Source organism: Branchiostoma floridae, unplaced genomic scaffold, assembly GCF_000003815.2.
Source record: "Branchiostoma floridae strain S238N-H82 unplaced genomic scaffold, Bfl_VNyyK Sc7u5tJ_1584, whole genome shotgun sequence".
NCBI lineage: Eukaryota > Metazoa > Chordata > Leptocardii > Amphioxiformes > Branchiostomatidae > Branchiostoma > Branchiostoma floridae.
Window position 1 is genome coordinate 39,725 of NW_023365778.1, and position 22,563 is coordinate 62,287.

Below are 22,563 nucleotides of genomic sequence, written 5' to 3' on the forward strand. Positions count from 1 at the left end.
AAGTCAAAGAATAAGATGTAAAAGGACAGAAAGAAAAAAAAAAGTATTTTTGGTAGGGGTTTGTACATGTACTAGTAAATTCAGGATAGGTCCCGTTCAGGTCCAGAGGATCATCTCCAGGTGGACGTGAACCGGGACCTGATTGTCTGTGGAAACTTGAGAACTGATAATACTGAAACCAACTTTTTTTTTTGGCCAAACTTTTTTTTTATTCGCTCGCTCGCATCAAGTTTGGACTTCCCAGTGGATGTCATCCATATAATCAAATCAACATGGCCTAATGTGCAAGTTCCAAACGCCCCCTATCGGCTACTGTCATTACTGCATCGTCCTATTTTTTATTTTTTTTAAATTTATTTTAGAAAAGACAGACCTTAGAGTTATGTACCATATGGCGGTTAGAATTATTGAAAAAAAAAGAAACTCTTATTGTTGCAGTAGCACATATTTTGTTCCTAACACAAGAATGACTGAACGCTGATTGGTCAACTCTGGTAAACAACAACAACAACCAGAAGTATCAATCAAAACCACGTGGTCCCTCGGCGCCAAGCAGGAATGTCACAAAAACAGAGACCTGGCGGGCTGGGCGACTCTTTCTCTCAAGTTTAATCAAATGTACTCAATGACATTAACTGTCCAACAGGTGGCTCATTCCGACAAGTATTCGGTGAATATTAACGAGTAACCAAGAGAATTTGAGGTAAGGAATGTGTTTTTTGGGTACGATTTTTGGTTGCATCATCTGCAACATAATTTCTGCCATGTCGTCCAACTTTCCCGCGCTTTCCTCACACCCTCTATGTCTCGTGTTTCATAGATACTTACTAAAATGTTCCTCATTTTATACCTCTCAGGTCAAATCGTTAGTGCTACTCCACTTGTTGTCGATGTACCCTATTTATTTTTCCACTGAACGATGCGAAAGTAATAGAACGAAAACAACAACAAGAAAGACGCAAGTGTGGACATGCGATCACAAAGTTCGTACAAGGTCAACCATAACTTTGTCCTTTGTAAAAAGAAGCCAAGAAAACAACGTAACGCATTTTTGTCACAGACTTCCACACAGAAAAGTGCCACAGACCATCTCTGTGTCACATTAGGACTCCCTGCTGTTAATCTTCCGTCATTTGATTTACAACTTCCTGTCAGAGAAAAGATCCCCTCCTTCAATGAACTCCCCTCCCCCTTCTCAATTTTTTGCAGTGTGGGAGTTTAAGTTTGATTTTTATATTTTATATTTTTTATGTAACATTATGTATAATATTTTCAGCGTAAAGACAATGACCATGAAAGTATATTCTAGGCGAGATTATGACCAAAAAATATGACAAACTGTTTGAATCTGAGATATGTTTTCCCTTTATTTAATAGGGCATTCAAATTTCAACCTGTTTTCTGTCTGTTCTTGAACCTTCTTCTGAACAAAGTTTGTGGGCTGCCATTTTGATGATTAAAAAAATGTAACTTTTACTAAACTTGTATTAAATCTGCTGGCCAAGGGATTTGATTAATTGGTCTCAAACTTGCCCATGGTATACCCATATTTTTCCCAAAATGAAAAAAAAAAGATATTTTGGGAAATTTTCACCAATAAATTAGAATGAAGATGTTTAGCAATTTTATGATTCACTTATGCTTCACGAAGGGCAATTAGTGCGTACAGAAAAAATGTGGTTCTAATAATTTTCAACAATTAAACAGGTACAGCAACTGTATGGAGGTAGTGTTTGTCTTTACGCTTTCCTTTTTGCAAATTTTTTGGAATTTTTGTGCACCCTGTCACTCCATATTTTTCCTGAAAAAAAAAATTCAATAGATTTATCAATAAAAAACTGGTCTGCTCTAAACACCTGGCAGAAGCTTACATGCAAATCGGCAACAAACTGAACTTCCTAACAATTTAGGGGTGGAAGAAAACGGAAACAGCCCTGCATAAGAGTCTTAACCTTTCCATACTAATCTTCTGTAAAACATCTGGCTTTGAAATATGCCTGTAACACTTTGATGCAAGAGTTGTGACACATTGCGAGATTATATCTGTCCCTCTTCCCTCCTTTCTCTCCCTTCCTCTCCATCTCTCTCTCTCTCTCTCTCTCTCTCACTCTCTCTCTCTCTATCTCTCAAATAGATCTGTCCAGATATATGCAGCTTGTACTGTTCAGTACAAACCTGGTGTGTTGCGCCATAAGGCGGTTTACTGGGTATGCAAAACAAACAAAATGACTTCATTTCATCTCAGCAGCTACAGTACAGTGAGACATGGAGAATTCCCCAGACAGCATGTCGACCTGGCCACACCACAGGCTGCCAGAGTTCTCCTCCCTCCTGCGACCAGAGTCACGGGCCATGGCCAAACCAAGCCCTGCCAACAGGTCAGACATCCTTAACATTCAACCAGGGCTGTCAAGAGCTTTTAATTAAGTTTTTGTGTGTCCCACTCATTGTTGGGATGTCCCTGTAGCTCAACTGGTAGCAGTCTCACAGTTGAGCTCCTGCACAATTGAGTGACATGTTAGAAAACCACAGCATGTAAATGTTATGGATGACATTAGCACTAATAGTCATTGGTTGATTTTTTTATTTTAGAAAGAGACTCCGAGATTTATCCCCTTAAGGAATAGATGGTCAGCATGACAAGAACTTACCAAAATGGGAAAATATGCTGTGTTGTAGCCTTCATTGATTTGTAGATTGAAGTGACATGAGTTAGCCAGGATTGTAGTTGTAGAAGTGACACCTAGTACATTCATTGTAGTAGTGGAAGTGACACCTGTTTGAAGTGCCTTGAGTGAAATAACCAGCTTATACTAGTCTACCACACTAAGTTTCACTTTGCACTGGAATAAAAGACTTGTTGGCTCATATAGGTGTCTAAGTTTTGTCTCTACATTGTTATTATATGTACAGTTGAATGAATTGTTACACAGTGTCTTTAATTCGTACCTACAGGACACCCAAGGATTCCTTGAGTCCAGGAGAAAACACTCAAAGCAAGGAAGCAGTGTGCACTCCCTCCATGCTCCCAGTAGGAGGCGCTGTGACCATGCGGCAGCTGTACATGGGCGAGTCCAGGTCCAGCACCAGTTCCAGCCTCTCCGACTCCCTGTCTGACTTCTGCACCAGCAGCCCTGATGCTAGGGACAGGATGAAGGGGAGAGAGACAGAAAGAGAAGCTCTGAGTAGAAAAGAAGATCACGAAAATGATGATGGTACTGAGAGAGCAACACTGTGTCAGCCAAGTGATGAGTGTAGTTCTGGAAGTACAGAGCAAGTGGGATCAGAACGGCAGCCTAAAGATGATAGTGATACTTCAATGCACAAAGGATTGGGTCATCCTCAAAGCAGTACAGCAGATAGTGCAACTGATTCTGAGGAGACTGAGAGTGAGAGTGAGTTTGCTGAAGGGATCGAAGCAGACGTGGATGGTAAAACCGTCGGCTCACACAGTCAGGATCAATTCAACCTGCACATGACTCCAGAAAGTGTGGAATCTAACACACCTGAAAGTCCTTTGGTGAAAGATGCAGTAGGTATGGAGGATTCTTCCAGTGATGTCACCGTATCCGGCGATAAGGCCTACTCTGCGACGTTCTCAGTTCTCTGTGCCAACAGCAGTCTGCAAGATTTCACCCAGGCGGACTTCATGGATAGGGTGAGGGCTCGAGTGAGAGTCGGCTCCCCGGACTGGTCCCTAGGCCTTGGTGCTGGTGACGTGAGGTACTGTACCACCCCCAGTTCTGAAGTCCTTCCCAGTGTGGAACATGTCGACAATCCACCAGAGACTCACAGCACTCTGCATACTCCTCCGCTGACGGTCAACAGGAGTCCGAACGTTGTCGATATGGCGACAGAGCAAAACAAGAAACTCCACGAGGCCAGCGTGATTCCTTCTCTACCCACGACAAGTCCAGCGTTGGCCACCCAGACTGACAGTTGTTCTCAGAACACTTTGATTGGTGGAACTGTAGCAGGAGGAAAGATCCCAGATGCTACTACGTGGTATAGGAGACTGCCTCAGCCGCCACAGCCTGTAGAACCTGTGATACCAGACTCAAACAGGACGACCATTCCTGACAGCATGAGTTACCCATGTCCTGAGATAGATGCAGACATGATACAGGATGGTGCAGCCTTGATGTGGAACCAGTCTCCTGAACTCACAAGGGAAGGAGTACCTCTCCTCGAGTCTTCACAGCAAGAAGCCAGAACAAGCCTGAACAAGCACGGCTCGGCGTGGAAGTTCACCTACACCCATCCCTGGGACTTCTCTCCCAGGAAAAGTGATGAGACGCTCACCGAGTACCAAGCAAAGCCGTCGTCAGCTCCTGTGCATAGTAGCGTGTGCAGTGATCTTGCTACTGAGGAGCACCTAGTGAGAATGACTGGCCAGGTGCCTGCGAAGACCAATGCTGACGTCACCCAGCAGACATGGTCAGCCTGTCCCATGTACACCCCGCTTCCAAGTACCATGTCCCCTGCTGTTAGTATATCCCAGCCAGCACACAATGATCTCAACCTGCTCACACAGACAGCTCAGGAACAGGCGGAAACGCTGTCGTCCATCCTACCAGGGCAGCAGTTTCTCGTGTACCTGGTGCCGGGACCTCCGGACACATCCGGCACACCAGGTCCCCCCACCCTCCTGTACGTTCCCCACACCCCGGGGATAGCTCCTCCGGTCATCCGCAAGGACATCATGCAGCACGGGCAGATCCACGGCAACAAGGGCAACAACAACAACAACAAGTCTGGGTATGTCTTCATCCCAGTCAGGCCCGATCCTGTCTCTTCCGCACAGTTCCAAACCGGCTATATCGGACAGCCCGTTCCACCATACGCAAACCCGCCCCAGTCAGGACACAGCTTCCCACAGGTGCAGAGAACGTTCCCAGATCCGACCCCACAGCAGCTGTACAACACAGGGGAGCCTCCAGTATCCACACCCGTGCTACAGGGTGGTACAACAGGACAGTGGAGTCACAGCTGTCCAGTCTACAACACCATCCCCACCAGCTCTACCTACAGCTCCCACATGACCACTGCTCCAATGAGAGGCAACTCGGTTGGCCTGTTGAAGAAAACGAGAGGTCAGCCAGCAAGCTCTTCCGCAACTCAGTACGACACGCAAGCAAAAAACGTCGCAGCAGCCAACAACACCAACCCTGTCTCCATCCGCTACAACATGATCGGCTGCTTCACAGATGCTGGAGTTGTCACCCAAAACATTTTGACCCAATCCTCCAGTGGATTGCTCATGTCTCACTGCAGCTCTGTGATGTCTGCACCTGGAAATAGCTTGCCTTCTCCTGTAGAATTGACAGCCATACCAGATGAAAGAGAGAGGACACAACAGGTGAACTGGAGACAGATGTACCCTGGCTACCTGCAGCAGCAGACTCACACCAAGTCCACCTCCCTCCTTCGACAGCACCTACAGTCCAAACAAGCTGCACTGGGGAAACCTCAAGCTTCGGCAAGCATTTCATCATTCTCAGGGCTAGAGAGTTTGGACTACAGCCTTTCAGTTAACAACAGCAGTACTGTCACTGGAAGCCGTGTCTCAGCTGTACCAGTGGAGGACAGCTCGATGCTGTCACAGTCAGGGATAACGTTGGTGATGGAAACAGGTACAGGTGCTGTCAGTCAAGTTAACCTTGCTGTCCAAGCTGTGGAAAGAGCACCTACATGTACAACGACACTGGATACAGTGAAGATTGCAGAGCCGACAGGTTAGTGTAAGAAATGTGGAAGAGTCAGCTGAAAAGGAATCGGTGATAAGTGCACCACTGATAAAAATTTGAATGCTAGATTTTGATATTGGAATTATAATTTTCTTTCTTTGTTCAAGGACACCAAATTTTCTTATCTTCTTACACATTTCGCATTGAAATATGTTTTCTTTGGTTGGGTACGACACAGAAAGAATATAACACGCATATACATTGTATGTACGTATTCTGCCTCGCCCTTATTCCAAGTCTAATCCTACCCGTGGGTGATCGGTGATACGGAATTCACCCTGTTGTATTCTCTGAATACAGGCTTAGAAACACATTTCATCACCTAACAGCAGTAGTATAGAGTAAGACTAAGAGCCAATATTTTGCAGGTGTGAGAAGTGAGGTGCCAGAGTCCACGACAGGACAGATCTCAACAACTTCTCAGCCGAAGGTTGACCCCAGGATGCACCCACCAAGGCACTACGAGTTCAAGGTCATCCAGGTCGGGACATGGAAGGTGAGAGATTGAGGAAGTCTTCTTATTGCCTCCATGAAAAATGGAAGTTTTGTTTTAGGTCTGGATTAACTGTAATAATATTTGGTTTGTGGGTAAGTATCTTTTGTCCTGGACATGATATCAAATTGTTTGTTTTTTTGTGTGGCAGATTTCATATATGGAAGAAGTGGTATAGGTTTTGGTTTAGGCCCCCTAGCAGCTTGCACTGGAACTGCAGGGGCAGTTTGGTCTGTTCCATTTTTTTTGTTCAGCATTCTTGTATAATTGTTCCACAGATAGAGCATAAGGACAGTGATGTGGGACAGACTGCCAAAATCAAGCTGCTCTTTGCATCAAGGTACGGTCTTTTTTTTTTAGTTCAATCTTCTTTTACTGTGTCTTAAACATGAATTACTGACCTTGCTGTCATTAAGTTGTTTTTTCAGACCTTGTAGTACCTAAAAGGCACTTAGGGCAGCAAGTTTCCTTGCTGGTCCAGTGTTTCTTTACAGGGAGTGGTAGCCAAGCCCTTCTCCTATTATGCCAAACCCCGATTTTACATCCCTTCTTAAATATGGGTGAAGCCCCATCCAAATTGCCCTAACCAAGTTTAAACTATGGTCTCCCGGTTACCAACTAACTGGAACCAGGAGCTCAACTGTGAGGTTGCTACTAGTTGAGCTACAGGGACTTCCTTACCTTGTTCTTATAGATAATGAATGAATGAAGACCTTTATTGTACGTTTTTGCTTTCTAACAAGCTAAGTACAGGTCAATGTGAATAGGATACAATGTTAAGCCATAGTTGACATTGTGTTTGATTTCTTGTCTGCCTAGGAAACTTGTGTACGAGTTCCAGTTGAATTCTGCCCTGAAAGCCCATGATATGGGGATGAGGCAGCTGGCAAGTGTGGAGATCCCATTCAACACCATAGTTGCCATCAATGCTAAGGTAAGCAATTTATCTGTTAGTCTCTTCGAGGTAACCATCATATTGGCTCAAAAGTTAGAGTTAAGAAGGTAACACTGTATGTCACACACACACACTAACTATCTGGTTTGTGTGTCTGTAATGTATGCCTAAAAAGGTTTGCCTTAAGATGATATTTTTGTCAGCCAGTGACATTGTTGCTGTTAAGCTGGCATCACACAGCAGGCAGCTAGTTAATCCAACAACATCATTTTTGGCTCAGATGATCTTGAGTACTGAGCAATTTTTTGGGATCCAACGATGTTCGATGGTTGAAGAAGCCCTAGGCCTATACAATGAGTGAAGGAAAGAAAGAGGGTGAATTTCAAACAAATTAGCTACACTGGATTCCTTGGCAATTTAGAAATTCATCAATCTTCTGGTAAAACAATTGCCTAAAGGTCATGATTTAACAGTGTGACATTTGTTTATTTGTTTATTAAACTTGACCATCACAATGGAATGGGAGCCAAAATAGGTGTTTTTTCACCTCTGCAATTCATATCTCTGTTGTTGTGACAGGTCGACAAGATAACTCTGGAGGTGTGTGAGGTTCCCATGATGTACTTCGGTACCCGGGTGTGTCCGCGGGAGGGCGGGGCTGTGTGCGGGAGGGCAGCACGGTACAGGAGAGACCAGCCAGCCGACATCACAGGGGGACAGCTCCAAACTGTACCCTACCACAAAGTGAGCGCTCTGTGATAGTTATTTATGTTGTATTGTACAGTTTCATATTTTATTTCTGAGCACAAAAGAAGTTATGAGGGCAGCTTAGTTTCAAAGATACCAAGGTGGTTAGTGTTAAATTATTGGATCAGAAACTTGGTCCTGGGTTCACGTCATTGACTTAGAAATTAAAGGTTCTTGGTAGTAATCCCAAGTAGATTATTGGTTCTAATCCTGAGCAGTCCCCAATGTTGTCTCCTTATGGCTCATAAAAGCTATATATTTCCTAACTTGACTGATGTGAGTACTACCTAGCTTCGGTTATCGGTCTTCTAAGATTGAACATCATTGTCATTGTGAAATTGGAGGCCTCATGTTCTTTAAGAGACACACATTTGGAACCCACCACTGTAAAGGGTAATAGTCTATCCTGGTGCGAGTGGAACAAACCTAAGTATTACATGTACAGTTCATCTTAACAATCGTACAAAACTGTGATGTTATTTATTTCAAAACAAAGCATGTACCAATGCATGAAAAAATTTTGGTCTATCCCTGAGTTTCTCCAATGATACCAGTGACAATCACTGGGGAAAGTTGGCCATACAGCTAGTGTACGTCACTTGTAAGTTTAAACATAGTTACAAAGTTTGTAAATATTTACATATTTTTCTCCACAGATAAAGCTCCGCTCTGCGACTGCAGTGAAGAAGGTACAGGATTGCCTGGAGAGATTCGACCCCCGTTTTGTCACCATGATGAGAACTCCCCTTACTGTGGACCCCAACAAGCGCCTGATCATGACTGTGAAGAAGACCAGACCTGTCCCTGTAGTCACACAGCCACCCAGCTGTCCTCTGAGACCCAGGGGAGAGGCGGACGAAGGAGGTAAGGCCTAGGAAAATTAGTGCTGTGTTTTTTTCTATCCAGTAAAGGTTTAAGCATCATCAGTATTGGGCTGGCAACTAGGGCTCTCTATCTACTAAAATGCAGAAACTTTCTTGGTGGTTTTATGTTAACTTAACAGTTTTTGCAGAGGCCTCTTCACTACCAACTCAAAACCACCACAAACATTTTCCTTCTGTGTTCTACTTGTGCTGCAAAGGGCAGCCTGCTTCTCACTACATCTACCTACATGTATGTTACATTTTGTAATGGTATAGTAATATTGAAATGTATACTTGTCTCAGTGAAGAAACACGAATAAGCAAAATTATCAGATTTTTTAGTTCGCATTCATTTATTTCTCTGTATGGCTTACTGTATAACACAATAGTAGATAAGTAGTACTGTATTGGTAGAAAAGTTTACAGTATTATGATGGAAGAAAGACATTTACATCCTTACCAACGACTTGTACCTCCCTGCAGAGAGAGTGGAACCTCCTCCCAAGCGCCCCCACGTGTCAGACAGCTGCAGCTGTAGTTCGGGCTGCTCGTCGCGCCGGTGCGGGTGCTGGAGCTGCATGCGGCCGTGCGAGCCCAGCTGTCAGTGCACCAACTGTAACAACCCCCTCATGGTCCTCAGGCAGTTTGGGGTGGATGTGGACAAGGCACTGGAGGACGACTGTCTGGTGCTCAACTTTGCTAAGGTATGCGGTGGATTTTTCCGTTATTACCTCCGAGTCAGTAATTAAACCTAGTCATGCCTTAGCATCTCTTGAATTGTGACAATCAAACAGTTAAAGTCTGAAACAGACTTTTACTTCCCACCCTATGAACGATTATATTATGAACTTTAAAGTTTAACATACTGAGTTCTTATGTTTGTGTGTATTTATGTATGTGTGTGTGTGTGTTTGTGTTTGGTAACCGCATAACTCAAGTTGATGATCGTAAAATGAAAAAAAAAAAGATTACTAATAGATAATAGGGCCCCTAGTGTCTTTCAATGGTACTGCAGCATGATTTCCGGTGTTAATACCTCGTTTTTCAAGCAATTTTTCAAAGATATTTTACACTCAAGTATGACACTTATATCATGTCATCAATAGAATTTAAACTCCTGACCTCTTGTTCCAGAGGTAGAGTTTCTAACTGCAGCACTAGGCATGTGCACACTACTACTGTTAATATGCAATGTATGATAATGGAATTCACCCGCCCAGGTGCCTAACCTGCGTCAGCACCTGCAGACCCTGTACCACCTGCCGTGCTGCGGAGCCATGGTACAGCTGCTGGCCATGATCCCTGGCTGTCGCTCCTGCCCAAAGTGTAAAAACAAGGCCGTGTACTCCTACTCCTGGTGCAAGTGAGGCTGCTTTCTTCCTTTCTGTTGGGTGTTAAACCGTCTCTACTTAAAAAACAATTTCGTGTTTTTCAAATCTATGTTCTTTTCATTGAAGACAGATGACACTATATTACATTTGTAGTTGATGTTTCAATAGCCCTTGGGCAATGCAATTTTGTGCAATCACCACAGCAGGACACAAGTCCACTAGTAGTGGTGAGTGTTCATCTACTGTGCTCTTTCCCGAATTCTGCGTGCTAAGGGAAAGCAGCTTGTGCTATTTTTAAAGACTTGGTGTGATTTGGCATAGGATCCTACTGCATCTGTCAAGGAGGGCCCAAGTCAAGTCACTTTATTATTGTTGTCACTAACTTCTTTGGCAACATTGGTGGCTTGGACTTTCATTTTGCTAAAATGTTAAAGGAACAAGAAATTATACATCTACTGGAGCTTAATCTCTAAACTAAGGTTAACTTCATTCTGTGTTCCAGCTTTCTTCTGTGTGACCAAAACAAGAGGCCAAGGAATCACTGCACCAAATGTCGCAAGTGTAAGGACTTCAGGGATGTGCACTGCCAGGTAGGAATGACAATTGCTGCACGTTGATAAGTGTCAACCATGATCCCTTTTACATTGCTCACCACCTAAGTCCATCCTCTACACATGCCCCTACCAAAATACCACAGTAACTGTGCCTCCTGTAATTCCTCTTAGCCCCCATTGCAAATCTGGTTAGCCCCCACCCTTCTACTTTGCCCCCAGTGGCTGCTCTCAACCAACACTGCTCACAGTTGACACAAAAATCGTGACAAATGTAGCAATGCAGAAAGGTGATCCAGAATCACGTGTCCAGCTGCTTTTAGATTTTGTGACTGTTACTGTTACAGTTTCTTCCCAATTTTCCTGTCAACTATGAGCAGTGCAAAGTGGAAGGAGTCACAAATGTTGGTGGGCTACATTCAGGATCAATTCATACTCATTGGAAAATCACATCCAGTTACTCAAGCAACTGGATGTGATTTTACAAAATTCAAGAAACTGTTATTTGGCATATCTTATTACCTAGCAGTCTAACCATCATTGACATTGGATGAAAGAGTCAAATTTTCCCATTGATTTCTCTGTCAGAAATGTAACACCTGCTACTTCGCGGGAGCCCTGGGAGAACAGCGCTGCCCATGTTCGTTGCGACAGAGGACCAGCCAACAAACCGCCAGCACAGAGTCACTCTCTAGCTTCTTCCAGTTCTTTGCTGGAACCCACCAACAGCCATCAGGACAGGGGACCGGTCTTGGCCTGAACCAACTGGTACCATCCAGCTCAAACCAGCACGGACCAATTTCTGGTTCAGAAGTGTGAGCTTCCTGTGTGTAGCTCACAAGCAAAATGTAGGATTTGTCTTTGACTTCTGTCAATGTTAGTTGTATTGTTAGCCTTCGGACAATCGTTCATGAAAATCATTTTTGCTTGACAATTTAGCACTAGACTTGAGATTATGACATTTAAAGATACACAATTTGGGCCCCTTCTAATGTTGTATGGCCATTTGTTCCAGTTACTTAAGAAATGATGACACAGATTGATCTCCATTGCTGTCTGTCTGACTAGAAGTAGGTTGTAGGGACTAGATAGGTCTGTGTTGTTTCGGTTCTTGTTCTGTCAGGAATTTCAAAGTGCCTTAAGACTCAATTTGGAAAATTAATGTTCCATGTATTTTGCCTTTCCAGTGACAGAAAGAAAGGCATAGCTTTCACTATATTCTGTTATGTTTTGTTCAGAATAATTACTCTTGTTTCTATAGATTCTTTGAATTGTGTAAAGATTATAATTAAATTTCTATATTTTCATGTTTGTTGCTTTAATGGAAAATATATGATTTGTTGTGCATAAATTGTTATATCTATAATTCAAGATTTCTGTTGAATGTAGATTCTTAGCTCTAGTCTTAGTAGGTCACTAGTTTTTTTCTGAAAGTTTTACAAGAAATTAAAGTTTCTTCACACCTTTCTTTATCTTGGCATTTTATTTGTAAATGTGGAAAACAAGATACTGTACATAGCACATACTGTATTAAGGAGAAATGCTAGCGGTGGTTTTATGTTCAAAATCACCGCCAACATTTCCGCTTTCGCAGTAAAACCTGCATTACATTTTCAACCGCGAACTTAGAACAACCAGGAACACTCAAGTTTCTCCATACAAGAAAATTAGATACACACAAACAACTCTTTTACCCTCTTTTACAGTAACTTGTAGCCTGACTAAAAATGAGATGTGGAGAAATTATCTTTATTCCTAAGCTCCTCTCGACATGACCTGTCGACTGTTAAAACTGAAGTCTGAACTTGTTCATTGTGTTGAAACATGTTACTGATCTCGGTCGCAAACATATCTAAGGCTGGTTAAATGTTCCCTGTTCATTGTTTAACTGACTTTCCAACAATGCTTTGAATAAATCGAAGTCTGTGATCACTGGCATATCTACACTGAGCCCACAAGTAGAAAACTGGAAACCGAGAGAATTTGGTTTGAACCTGATATTCAACCGAGTGCCTGGCAGCAGGCTGTAACTTGCTGTTATGGCAAATAGAAACTGTTTCAGCATTACTTTGCCTGCATCCTGAAACCACTGCTTTACAAATGTTTTCATTTGTTCCCCAGCCTGGATATCCTCACACATAGTTGTGTCAAAATCTATTACAGAGAAAATATCCAAACCCGAGATGGCATGTTTAAATGTGTTCAGTAGTTCACATATTTCTTCCCTACACAACGTAACACCATGTGCAGGGCCTGTGTTCCACAATTCCTGGAATCCTGTAACAAGACCCAAGATGGCAACAAATGGCCGATCCAGGCACTCAATACGAGATAGTCGCGGCAACAAAGCCTCCAAGTCTTCTCTTGTGGACGGCAATTTTGCAACATCAAATTCTAACACAGTATCTTTGACCTCCTTTTGCACATTTTTGCTTTTGAGAGCCTTTTGCAAGAGAGCTCTCACATTGTTTGGCAAGATATCATATACAAAGATATGTTGGTAGTCTCTGATGGTGTTCAATTGCTCCATGCCATTAAACATGGCTTCCACCAAGTACAGGGTAGGTACACAGGGAACAGTCTGTGTAACACAAACATGTGGGCAGTATACCGACCCACAGCATGCCAGAAGTGATACACTGATGGTTCAATATCAGGGGTCAGAGAAGGGATGCTGTCAAGTTTAGCATTTTTTTGCATTTCTGCCAAAACAGTTGAAAGCTCCCTGCTGGTCCCCCAACATCTATGCCTTCTCCCATCAAAATACTACATACTGCTCATGCCAGATGCTTTCGGGGTTATCAAGGTAATAGTTGATATTCTGCTGGTGAAGTGGACTTCCATCGTGTCTGTCAACTCGTAAACGCTGCGCCCGTGGGTTTGTGCTGATGTGTTGACGATGCCTTTGCCTGATTTCTTCAAGCAAAGATCTGGAAAGAAAACAAAGACAAATAATCGCTTGCAGGTAGATGTGCAAAAGTTAGGTGTGACGGGTTGGTTCAGTGTAATATAACCAGCTGCTGCCGCGCCACGTGCTCAGGAAGCTGATGTGTTGCGCTGAAGGGCGGTTATACCGGCTATATAGATACAGATAATCAAACTTTCTACTTTAATGATTTTGTCACTTGCTGTTTTCTTACTGGTATAGACCAATTTTATGGAATTTTTCAAACAAGTTTCACAAAGTACGAATTTTACAGAATTGACATGATTCATTACTAAGAAACATACAGACAAGTTTTACAGACCCCTGATAGAGTGTTGAAAAGTAACCAAAACCTACTAAAAACTTACTAAACCTACTAATCCCTAAAAACCATGACCATGCCACATCCAGAACACAATCTATCAAAACTTGAAGTTATGCTGCAGTTCCTTAGAAAGGACCATTGTTAAGCATTGTTAAGTAAACAAACCCAAATCTAAAGATTAAACTAAATGTACTTACATCTGTCCAGGTGGTGCCTGGGGAAGCCAGTACTGGAAATTTGCCAGGTGTACTGGGGGTGCTGTACATACAAGAATAACATATTTCAGTTAGGCTGATTTGTTTTTGGGGTTTTTGCCAACATTACATACATGTCAATAAATACATTTATCATCACCAATTTGGCATGTAAAATTGATTAAAATAGATGACGACTGTTTTTAACAAAGTAGCTTGCTAGCACAAAAAAACACCAGTTATAAGTGTTCTAGCCAGCCTTAATTTTTCTTAGTTCCGTCCCCTGGATTTTGAATTTGGAAATCCTGTCTAGGGCTGCAGGTGATCCTAGGGTGGTCCTGGGGCATGCTCCCCTGAAAAAAGTTCAAATCTAGACCCCCTGAAATGCTATTTCCTGCATTTTGAGGAGCACATTTTGCTTGTAGGCTCTGCTTGGTTCAAATGACAATCAAACTTGTCCTGAGCAACCACTTGATGGACTGAGCAAAAATGGTTGCTAAAGACAAGTGGTTGGTCCAGAAGTTGGTTGGCAACAGCATATATTAATAAATACATGTAAATGATTACATTCGGCACGATATACACTTTAGTTCCCAGGAAACATATCTAGTAGAGATGCCCACAGTTTTTATCTCAATGCTGTTATGAACTTAAAGTTCAAGAAACCATTGTTTAACATTCAGAGCTGTGTTTTTCTAGCAATTAAACAAAGTTTGTGTTGTAGTTGTCTGTTTCTAACACAGCTCAACAAGTGCTTTCAGTTTATAAAAATTCAATTTGCACTGTGCACAGTACTAGAAGTGTCAAATGCTTCACTGATTTTCAGACATTTCCTTAACAGATTTTTTACTGTTCTTCAACTGCATCTATCTATACCATATGGTGTTATTGTTGTGAACATTACAGACAATGTGGATTTGAACTATTTCTGATCCAAATGTTATGACTGCTAGTGCCATAAAATGTAGAAATTCTCATTTTGAAATTGCCAATGGGCTTTATGTCTATCAATTTTTGCTGTTGTGGGGGTTTGAGAGACCCCTAGTTAAAAAGAAAAGTTGGTTGCTTGAGATAGGGTCTTAATATAGTATGTAAAAATGGATGAGACTGTTTCAATATGTCCTCTGACGGCAGGTGGTTGTATCTTTGATTTTTGCCTGCAGATTTTTGTCCATCATAGACCTCGGAGTGGACGTGGCATGCTGAAGTTTGATCCAAATGTTTTGTTACCAAATGTAATTTGTACTTCTGGACGTAGACACCTTAGACATACTGATGATTACAACCTCAAACACAGCTAGCACTGCCCCAAAGCCAAAATAAAATTTAGCATTTACCATACCTGTTGCACGTCCAAACAGTTCTTCCTCAGTCAATCCCTCAAAATCTTCAAAAATGGATCCTTGTATCTGTGATAAAAACATTCATAAGAAATGATTTTTTTTTTTAAATTACTTTAAAAAAATAACAGAAAATAGATACAAAATCTATCAAAAAACATAAGTAAAAAGCAATATTAATGTAACAAATTAACAAACACCTGGTCTTCCTCATGGCTTGCTGCAGGTACATGAGCTGTCACCGCTAGCTCCTGGCTTGCTGCAGGTACATGAGCAGTAGCCACTAACTCCTGGCTTGCTGCAGGTACATGAGCTGTAGTGACTAGCTCCTGGCTTGCTGCAGGTACATGAGCTGTAGTGACTAACTCCTGGCTTGCTGCTGGTACGTGAGCTGTAGTGACTAATAACTCCTGGCTTGCTGCAGGTACATGAGCTGTCACTGCTACCTCCTGGCTTGCTGCAGGTACGTGAGCTGTCACCGCTAGCTCCTGGCTTGCTGCAGGTACGTGAGCTGTCACCGCTAGCTCCTGGCTTGCTGCAGGTACGTGAGCTGTAGTGACTAGCTCCTGGCTTGCTGCAGGTACGTGAGCTGTCACTGCTAGCTCCTGGCTTGCTGCAGGTACGTGAGCTGTCACCGCTGGCTCCTGGCTTGCTGCAGGTACATGAGCTGTAGCGACTAACTCCTGGCTTGCTGCAGGTACGTGAGCTGTCACCGCTGGCTCCTGGCTTGCTGCAGGTACATGAGCTGTAGCGACTAACTCCTGGCTTGCTGCAGGTACGTGAGCTGTCACTGCTAGCTCCTGGCTTGCTGCGGGTACATGAGCTGTAGCGACTAACTCCTGGCTTGCTGCAGGTACATAAGCTGTAGTGACTAACTCCTGGCTTGCTGCAGGTACGTGAGCTGTCACCGCTGGCTCCTGGCTTGCTGCAGGTACGTGAGCTGTAGCGACTAACTCCTGGCTTGCTGCAGGTACATAAGCTGTAGTGACTAGCTCCTGGCTTGCTGCAGGTACGTGAGCTGTAGTGACTAGCTCCTGGCTTGCTGCAGGTACATGAGCTGTCACTGCTGTCTCCTGGCTTACTGTAGGTACAAGAGCTATATTAGCGACTAACTCCTGGCTTGCTGCAGGTACATGAGCTGTCACTGCTGGCTCCTGGCTTACTGTAGGTACAAGAGCTATATTAGCGACTGACTCCTGGCTTGCTGCAGGTACATGAGCTGTAGCGACTAGCTCCTGGCTTGCTGCAGGTACGTGAGCTGTAGTGACTAACTCCTGGCTTGCTGCAGGTACGTGAGCTGTAGTGACTACTAACTCCTGGCTTGCTGCAGGTACATGAGCTGTCACTGCTACCTCCTGGCTTGCTGCAGGTACGTGAGCTGTAGCGACTAACTCCTGGCTTGCTGCAGGTACGTGAGCTGTAGTGACTACTAACTCCTGGCTTGCTGCAGGTACATGAGCTGTCACTGCTACCTCCTGGCTTGCTGCAGGTACGTGAGCTGTAGCGACTAACTCCTGGCTTGCTGCAGGTACATGAGCCGTCACCGCTGGCTCCTGGCTTGCTGCAGGTACGTGAGCTGTAGCCACTAACTCCTGGTTTGCTGCAGGTAGGTGAGCTGTCACTGCTAGCTCCTGGCTTGCTGCAGGTACGTGAGCTGTAGCGACTAACTCCTGGCTTGCTGCAGGTACGTGAGCAGTACCGGCTAGCTCCTGGCTTGCTGCAGGTAAATGAGCTGTCACCGCTGGCTCCTGGTTTGCTGCAGGTACGTGAGCTGTCACCGCTGGCTCCTGGCTTGCTGCAGGTACGTGAGCTGTAGCGACTAACTCCTGGCTTGCTGCAGGTACATGAGCTGTCACCGCTGGCTCCTGGCTTGCTGCAGGTACGTGAGCTGTAGTGACTAGCTCCTGGCTTGCTGCAGGTACATGAGCTGTCACCGCTGTCTCCTGGCTTGCTGCTGGTACGTGAGCTGTAGTGACTAGCTCCTGGCTTGCTGCAGGTACATGAGCTGTCACCGCTGTCTCCTGGCTTGCTGCTGGTACGTGAGCTGTAGTGACTAGCTCCTGGCTTGCTGCAGGTACATGAGCTGTCACCGCTGTCTCCTGGCTTGCTGCAGGTACGTGAGAAGTAGCCACTAACTCCTGGCTTGCTGCAGGTACGTGAGCTGTCACTGCTAGCTCCTGGCTTGTTGCAGGTACGTGAGCTGTAGCCACTAACTCCTGGCTTGCTGCAGGTATGTGAGCTGTCACCGCTAGCTCCTGGCTTGCTGCAGGTACGTGAGCAGTAGCCACTAACTCCTGGCTTGCTGCAGGTACGTGAGCTGTAGTGACTAGCTCCTGGCTTACTGCAGGTACGTGAGCAGTACCGGCTAGCTCCTGGCTTGCTGCAGGTATGTGAGCTGTCACCGCTAGCTCCTGGCTTGCTGCAGGTACGTGAGCAGTAGCCACTAACTCCTGGCTTGCTGCAGGTACATGAGCTGTAGTGACTAGCTCCTGGCTTGCTGCAGGTACGTGAGCTGTAGTGACTAGCTCCTGGCTTGCTGCAGGTACGTGAGCTGTCACTGCTAGCTCCTGGCTTGCTGCAGGTACGTGAGCTGTCACTGCTAGCTCCTGGCTTGCTGCAGGTACGTGAGCTGTCACCGCTGGCTCCTGGCTTGCTGCAGGTACGTGAGCTGTAGTGACTAACTCCTGGCTTGCTGCAGGTCTGTGAGCTGTCACCGCTGGCTCCTGGCTTGCTGCAGGTACATGAGCTGTCACTGCTAGCTCCTGGCTTGCTGCAGGTACGTGAGCTGTACCGGCTAGCTCCTGGCTTGCTGTTCCAGGTAGATTTTGGTTAGCTGATGGTGGCAAAGGAGCCTCATCTGTTGATAGCAGACTAGGTACAGATGTTGCTGAAGCTAGAGTAGCTGATGCCTGTCTGTTTATACTTTTCCAGTCAGTATGATTCATAATCCAGGTGGTTAGCTCACATATCTTAGTGAGTTTTTCCTGACACACGGAACTATCCACCTCATGGCCATCCCGTTGACGCCGACACTCATTTGCTGCTTCAGTGGCACGAAATGATATTTTTTCAAACAAAGACGCCATAGTTTCAGCCTCTCTGTTAGTTTTATTAAAGCTAGGTATTCTGCTATCTGCTACTGGTTTCTTCAGTTCAGGGGCATTTCCACACATGTCCTCCCATGTGCTCTTTTCTGGTGTCTTTACCTCTGTGTCATCAATTCCCACAGCATTTCCATCCATGCTGTTTACACTGTCAAAACCCGAGTCTCGTGCTGTTGCTGCACGCCTTCTATTTTCCTCCCTCATTTCTCTATCCATTCTGACATCTACTTCTTCAGTCCTGCCTTTCAGGTCCATTTTCCTTAGATGAGATGTAAAAAACAAAAGACATACATCAAAGAAATGAAATGTCCATTTCTGCTGAATTCCTAGTCTTTTATATCAATACAATTACAGGTTTCAAATACGTTCAGAGATACTATATCAGTAATGGATGAATCAATGTTTGAAATGAAATTTGCAGTGATTTGATTTTGAAGTTAAGTGTAGAAAATGAAAATGAAGTGTCTGTAGTGGTGTTGTGTTTGCAATACCCCTGTAGTTACAAAATGCTACTGTAACAGCAATGGAAACATGGTGTAATATAACATATTGTTCAGTAAATGTAACCAACTGCTGTTGTGCTGTAGGCCTGTGAAGTTGGCGTGTTATGCTAAAGTTTGATTATACCGGCTATAATTTATGCAGATATATTGGTGCCTTTACAGACAGCCAGTCAGAAATCACCTACCAGCGAATCGGCAAAGGTTTTACAGACATACAAAACAACTGCCAATTTTTGTTAGTGCTGGCGTGAGGCCTAGAAAAAAAGTTTTGTTTCCTGTTTCAGTCCTGAAAAAATTAGGGTCGGTAGGTAAGGATTATCTTTTTTTCCTTGTAATTTTTCTTAGGTTGGTCAAAACTTACGTGTGACATATTACAATACAGTCAAACAAATTTAACTGAAATGCATGAGGGCACTAAATGTCTTTCAATGTCAAACTTGAATATTGTGCATAATAGTAGTAGTAGTAGTAGTAGTAGTAGACACATTTATCCTTCATTAGATAGGACAAGCAGTGTTTTTTTTTACTTCAATACAAAGTTTATCCTTCATTAGATAGGAAAAGCAGTGTTTTTACTTCAATGCAAAGCAGGCAGAATATGTGACTCCACTGCACACCTAAAGAAAGTCTAGGGTCGACAGGTTTTTCTAGGGTAGGTAGGGAAACAGGAAACACAACATTTTTTTCCTAGGCCTGACCAACCTTCACTGATCTAAGCTCGAACTCTATTTGCCCAAGGACTGAATGATGGCTTTGACTTGGCTTGGATCTTAATAAACAATGTTGGAAAATTAGGTCTGTGTTCAATTAAGCCTTGATAGTATTTGTGAATCTTCACCATAACAGGTGCACCTACATGTACATATTATGATTGCATTATGATACCATACAATGTAGTATGCACAGGTAGCACTTAGACAAGAGGGTTCTGGCAGAATACATGACAAAAATATCTGGGGTGAAGAGGTCACTGCAAATCTAAAACTACCACAAAATAAATGCATTTCCAGTATTTATGTATATGCGCTCTGGTATCAATTTACTAATGATTTCCTTTAATTTCATCATCAAAGTTGTTGCCCTGATATTTGTAACAAAATCAGTCATTTGCTAACAAAAGGAAAAGCAAAGTAAGATAACTATTCAACATTTGCATATCAAAGTATAAGACAGGGTACCTAAACAAAACTTAGGCACGGGTACAGTTACTTGGGGTCAGGTGCAAATGTATAGGCCTGGACCGACTGTCTTTTCTTAGTGATGAAATGAAATCTTTGCATGAACTCTTCAACTGCAAGTTTTCTTCATTTTCAACTGCAAATTGATCACAATTGCCATCCTTTATATGGGATTCTGTCCATCTGTAGCACTGTTGCCACGTCACTAGAACGTGGTTTCTGACTGGCTGTCCGTAAAGGTGTTTTCGTCACTGTAGCAGTATGTGACTATCGTGAACGCAAATTCAAAACGACCGCAAACACTCTTACTGCGAAATTAAATCACACTTTAAATGCATTTACGATACAATGCATTGAGTATTGAAAGCCTGATGAAGATAACTGGATGGCTAAACAAATAAAACAAAAATTGGAGTGTGATTGACGTGTAGCATTCTGAGGGTTAAATCTAGCTTAGCAGACAAACTTAGTTACCTACTTTTTCTGCCCCTCCTACTTCTGTCACAGAAGTTGGAGTAGACGGTCCTATGGCAGTCACGTCACTAGTTATTTTGAAATTGTCACCTGATAAGAAACCACAAATAAAGGGAGGGTGAAGTAAACAAACACAATTCATCAGTTATTGGATTAAGGACAAAATTTACCATCTTCATACGTACTAACAACTAGAACATTTGCAGAAACAACACACACAACAGCAATGGCGGACAAGCTGTGTTATGACATGCCGTCACATGCTTTCTCTAGTGCTCCATTGTGTCCCGAAGAACTGCGTCTACCCGTCCAACCTGCCGTGTTTACCACCACAGATAGTAGACATAAGGTACGACAAGGCTTAAGTTACACAAACTCCATGTTTACGAAACAATTAAAGGGAGAATTTGCCGATCAGAGGGGAAAGAAAGACAACCTACCTCTTCGCAATCTCGTCCATACGCCGTCCAAAAATGGCCGAGGTTGACGTCACTTCCTGGATCATACTAAATGCCTGCTTAAAGTTATTATGGTTACAAGAAGTAAGGCATCACAAAACTACCTTCAACATGAGCCATTCCATAGTTGCAGTCATTGCATTGTAGTCTTGAGATACTAGGAAGAAAAATACTGTAGGCTTGAAAGTTTTCCTAAACCTTAACACACCTTTATCTAATGTTTTGGACTCGCCCATTATCGCACCGCGTGACTAGCCGACTTGCCTCAGGCATTGTGGGTAACCTGAAATCCGGAAGTTCAGAAATCACTTTCACCATTTTGGTTCCGCCATGATTGTATCACGGACACATGTTGGTAAGCGAGTCTGCTGGGTTTACCTGACGGCGCTTTTAGATCAACCATTAATGTCAACAAGCATGACCCGGACAATCTAACAAAAGACATAAATATGTTCAACAGATCTCAAACAATGTGTTGTTTTCTTACTTTGAGGTATAGGTTGACAATCAAGCAAACAAAAACTTCTCTGTCCGGCAACGCTTAACTGGGGTACCTCCCATAGATCTGGTTTTGTAACATTCATCAGGTTTTAGACCTGGTGCCACAAACAAGGCTTAACTAATTTGGAGTTTTAAATTGCTGTAATTTTCCTTGAAAGCAAGCTTTTCAGAGCTGTGTTCTTACTACTCTTTGGCAGGGGGAGTTCTTCTAAGTAAAAAAAAATGTATGTTTAAATTCATGCTGGTCAGGGTCACATGTGCAAGATCTAGGACAATTTATCCATAACACTGAATGGCTTATTATAATATTACACACGCATGTATGTACAATTTGCAATGGCATATCCGCACAAGATTGATTAATTCTTTATCAATGAATACTCTTTTTGCAAGGTTTGGCATACAGTACTTCCTTTAATTACAGCCTCTGTGGCTTATATTTCAAAGGTAGGCCACACTGACTCGATTATATGGATGACTGTGCACGAATCAATTTTTGTCCATTTCCAAAACAGAAAAGTTTTCGCCCATACAAAGAAGCTGGAAAACGAGCAAATATATGCCTCACATCCAAAAAAAATATCGGAATGTGACTACTAATGTCGTAGAATGACAACGTCAATTCCAAAGTCAAAGAAGATGTGAATGAACAAAAGTAAGAAATTCATTGCTTTGTATACCATATGCATGTTCTGTGCATTCTGTCATTTGTTCAAACTTTCTGACCACTAAGGTTTCATAGTGAAGGCGATCTTTTCTTGCCAGACTTATAAGGCCACAGAAAGTAAATTATATGGATGACATCCTCTGCAGATGGCAAAAATAGTGAGATAGGGCGAAACAAAAACAAGATGGGTAGAAAAAAACAAGATGGTTAAATTTTCCAAATATACGCAATAAATGTTAAAAAAAGAATTAAAGCGATGAAACAAG

The 22,563-nt window shown here is 43.2% G+C and overlaps 2 protein-coding genes across 2 annotated transcripts; one reads left to right on the plus strand and one right to left on the minus strand.

Moving 5' to 3' along the window:
* The first annotated feature begins 510 nt into the window (after positions 1–510).
* Positions 511–11,446, plus strand: LOC118408430. Its single transcript, XM_035809241.1, has 12 exons — positions 511–703; positions 2,246–2,378; positions 2,956–5,735; positions 6,116–6,243; positions 6,519–6,580; positions 7,060–7,174; positions 7,715–7,879; positions 8,539–8,746; positions 9,229–9,449; positions 9,966–10,108; positions 10,579–10,666; positions 11,216–11,446. The coding sequence occupies exons 2-12, from the start codon at positions 2,266–2,268 to the stop codon at positions 11,444–11,446; spliced, it is 4,254 nt and encodes a 1,417-aa protein (XP_035665134.1). The 5' UTR covers positions 511–703; positions 2,246–2,265.
* A 1,939-nt stretch (positions 11,447–13,385) lies between these two features.
* On the minus strand, positions 13,386–22,527 carry LOC118408431 (protein PRRC2C-like). Its single transcript, XM_035809243.1, has 5 exons — positions 20,676–22,527; positions 15,613–18,775; positions 15,415–15,481; positions 14,076–14,136; positions 13,386–13,557 (listed from the first exon to the last, which is right to left on the minus strand). Exons 2-5 carry the CDS (start codon positions 18,769–18,771, stop codon positions 13,386–13,388), a joined length of 3,459 nt encoding a protein of 1,152 aa, XP_035665136.1. The 5' UTR covers positions 18,772–18,775; positions 20,676–22,527.
* Positions 22,528–22,563: the final 36 nt, after the last annotated feature.

Bases quoted from the DNA above. Each gene is read 5' to 3' on its own strand.
- LOC118408430 (XM_035809241.1), top strand. From the start codon at position 2,266: ATGGAGAATTCCCCAGACAGCATGTCGACCTGGCCACACCACAGGCTG. The intron at 6,581-7,059 runs GTACGGTCTTTT...TTGTCTGCCTAG, and splicing joins AAGCTGCTCTTTGCATCAAG to GAAACTTGTGTACGAGTTCC. The intron at 7,175-7,714 runs GTAAGCAATTTA...TTGTTGTGACAG, and splicing joins TAGTTGCCATCAATGCTAAG to GTCGACAAGATAACTCTGGA.
- LOC118408431 (XM_035809243.1), bottom strand. From the start codon at position 18,771: ATGGACCTGAAAGGCAGGACTGAAGAAGTAGATGTCAGAATGGATAGA. The intron at 14,137-15,414 runs GTATGGTAAATG...TTGTATGTACAG, and splicing joins ACTGTTTGGACGTGCAACAG to CACCCCCAGTACACCTGGCA. The intron at 13,558-14,075 runs GTAAGTACATTT...TTTTCTTTCCAG, and splicing joins CAGGCACCACCTGGACAGAT to ATCTTTGCTTGAAGAAATCA.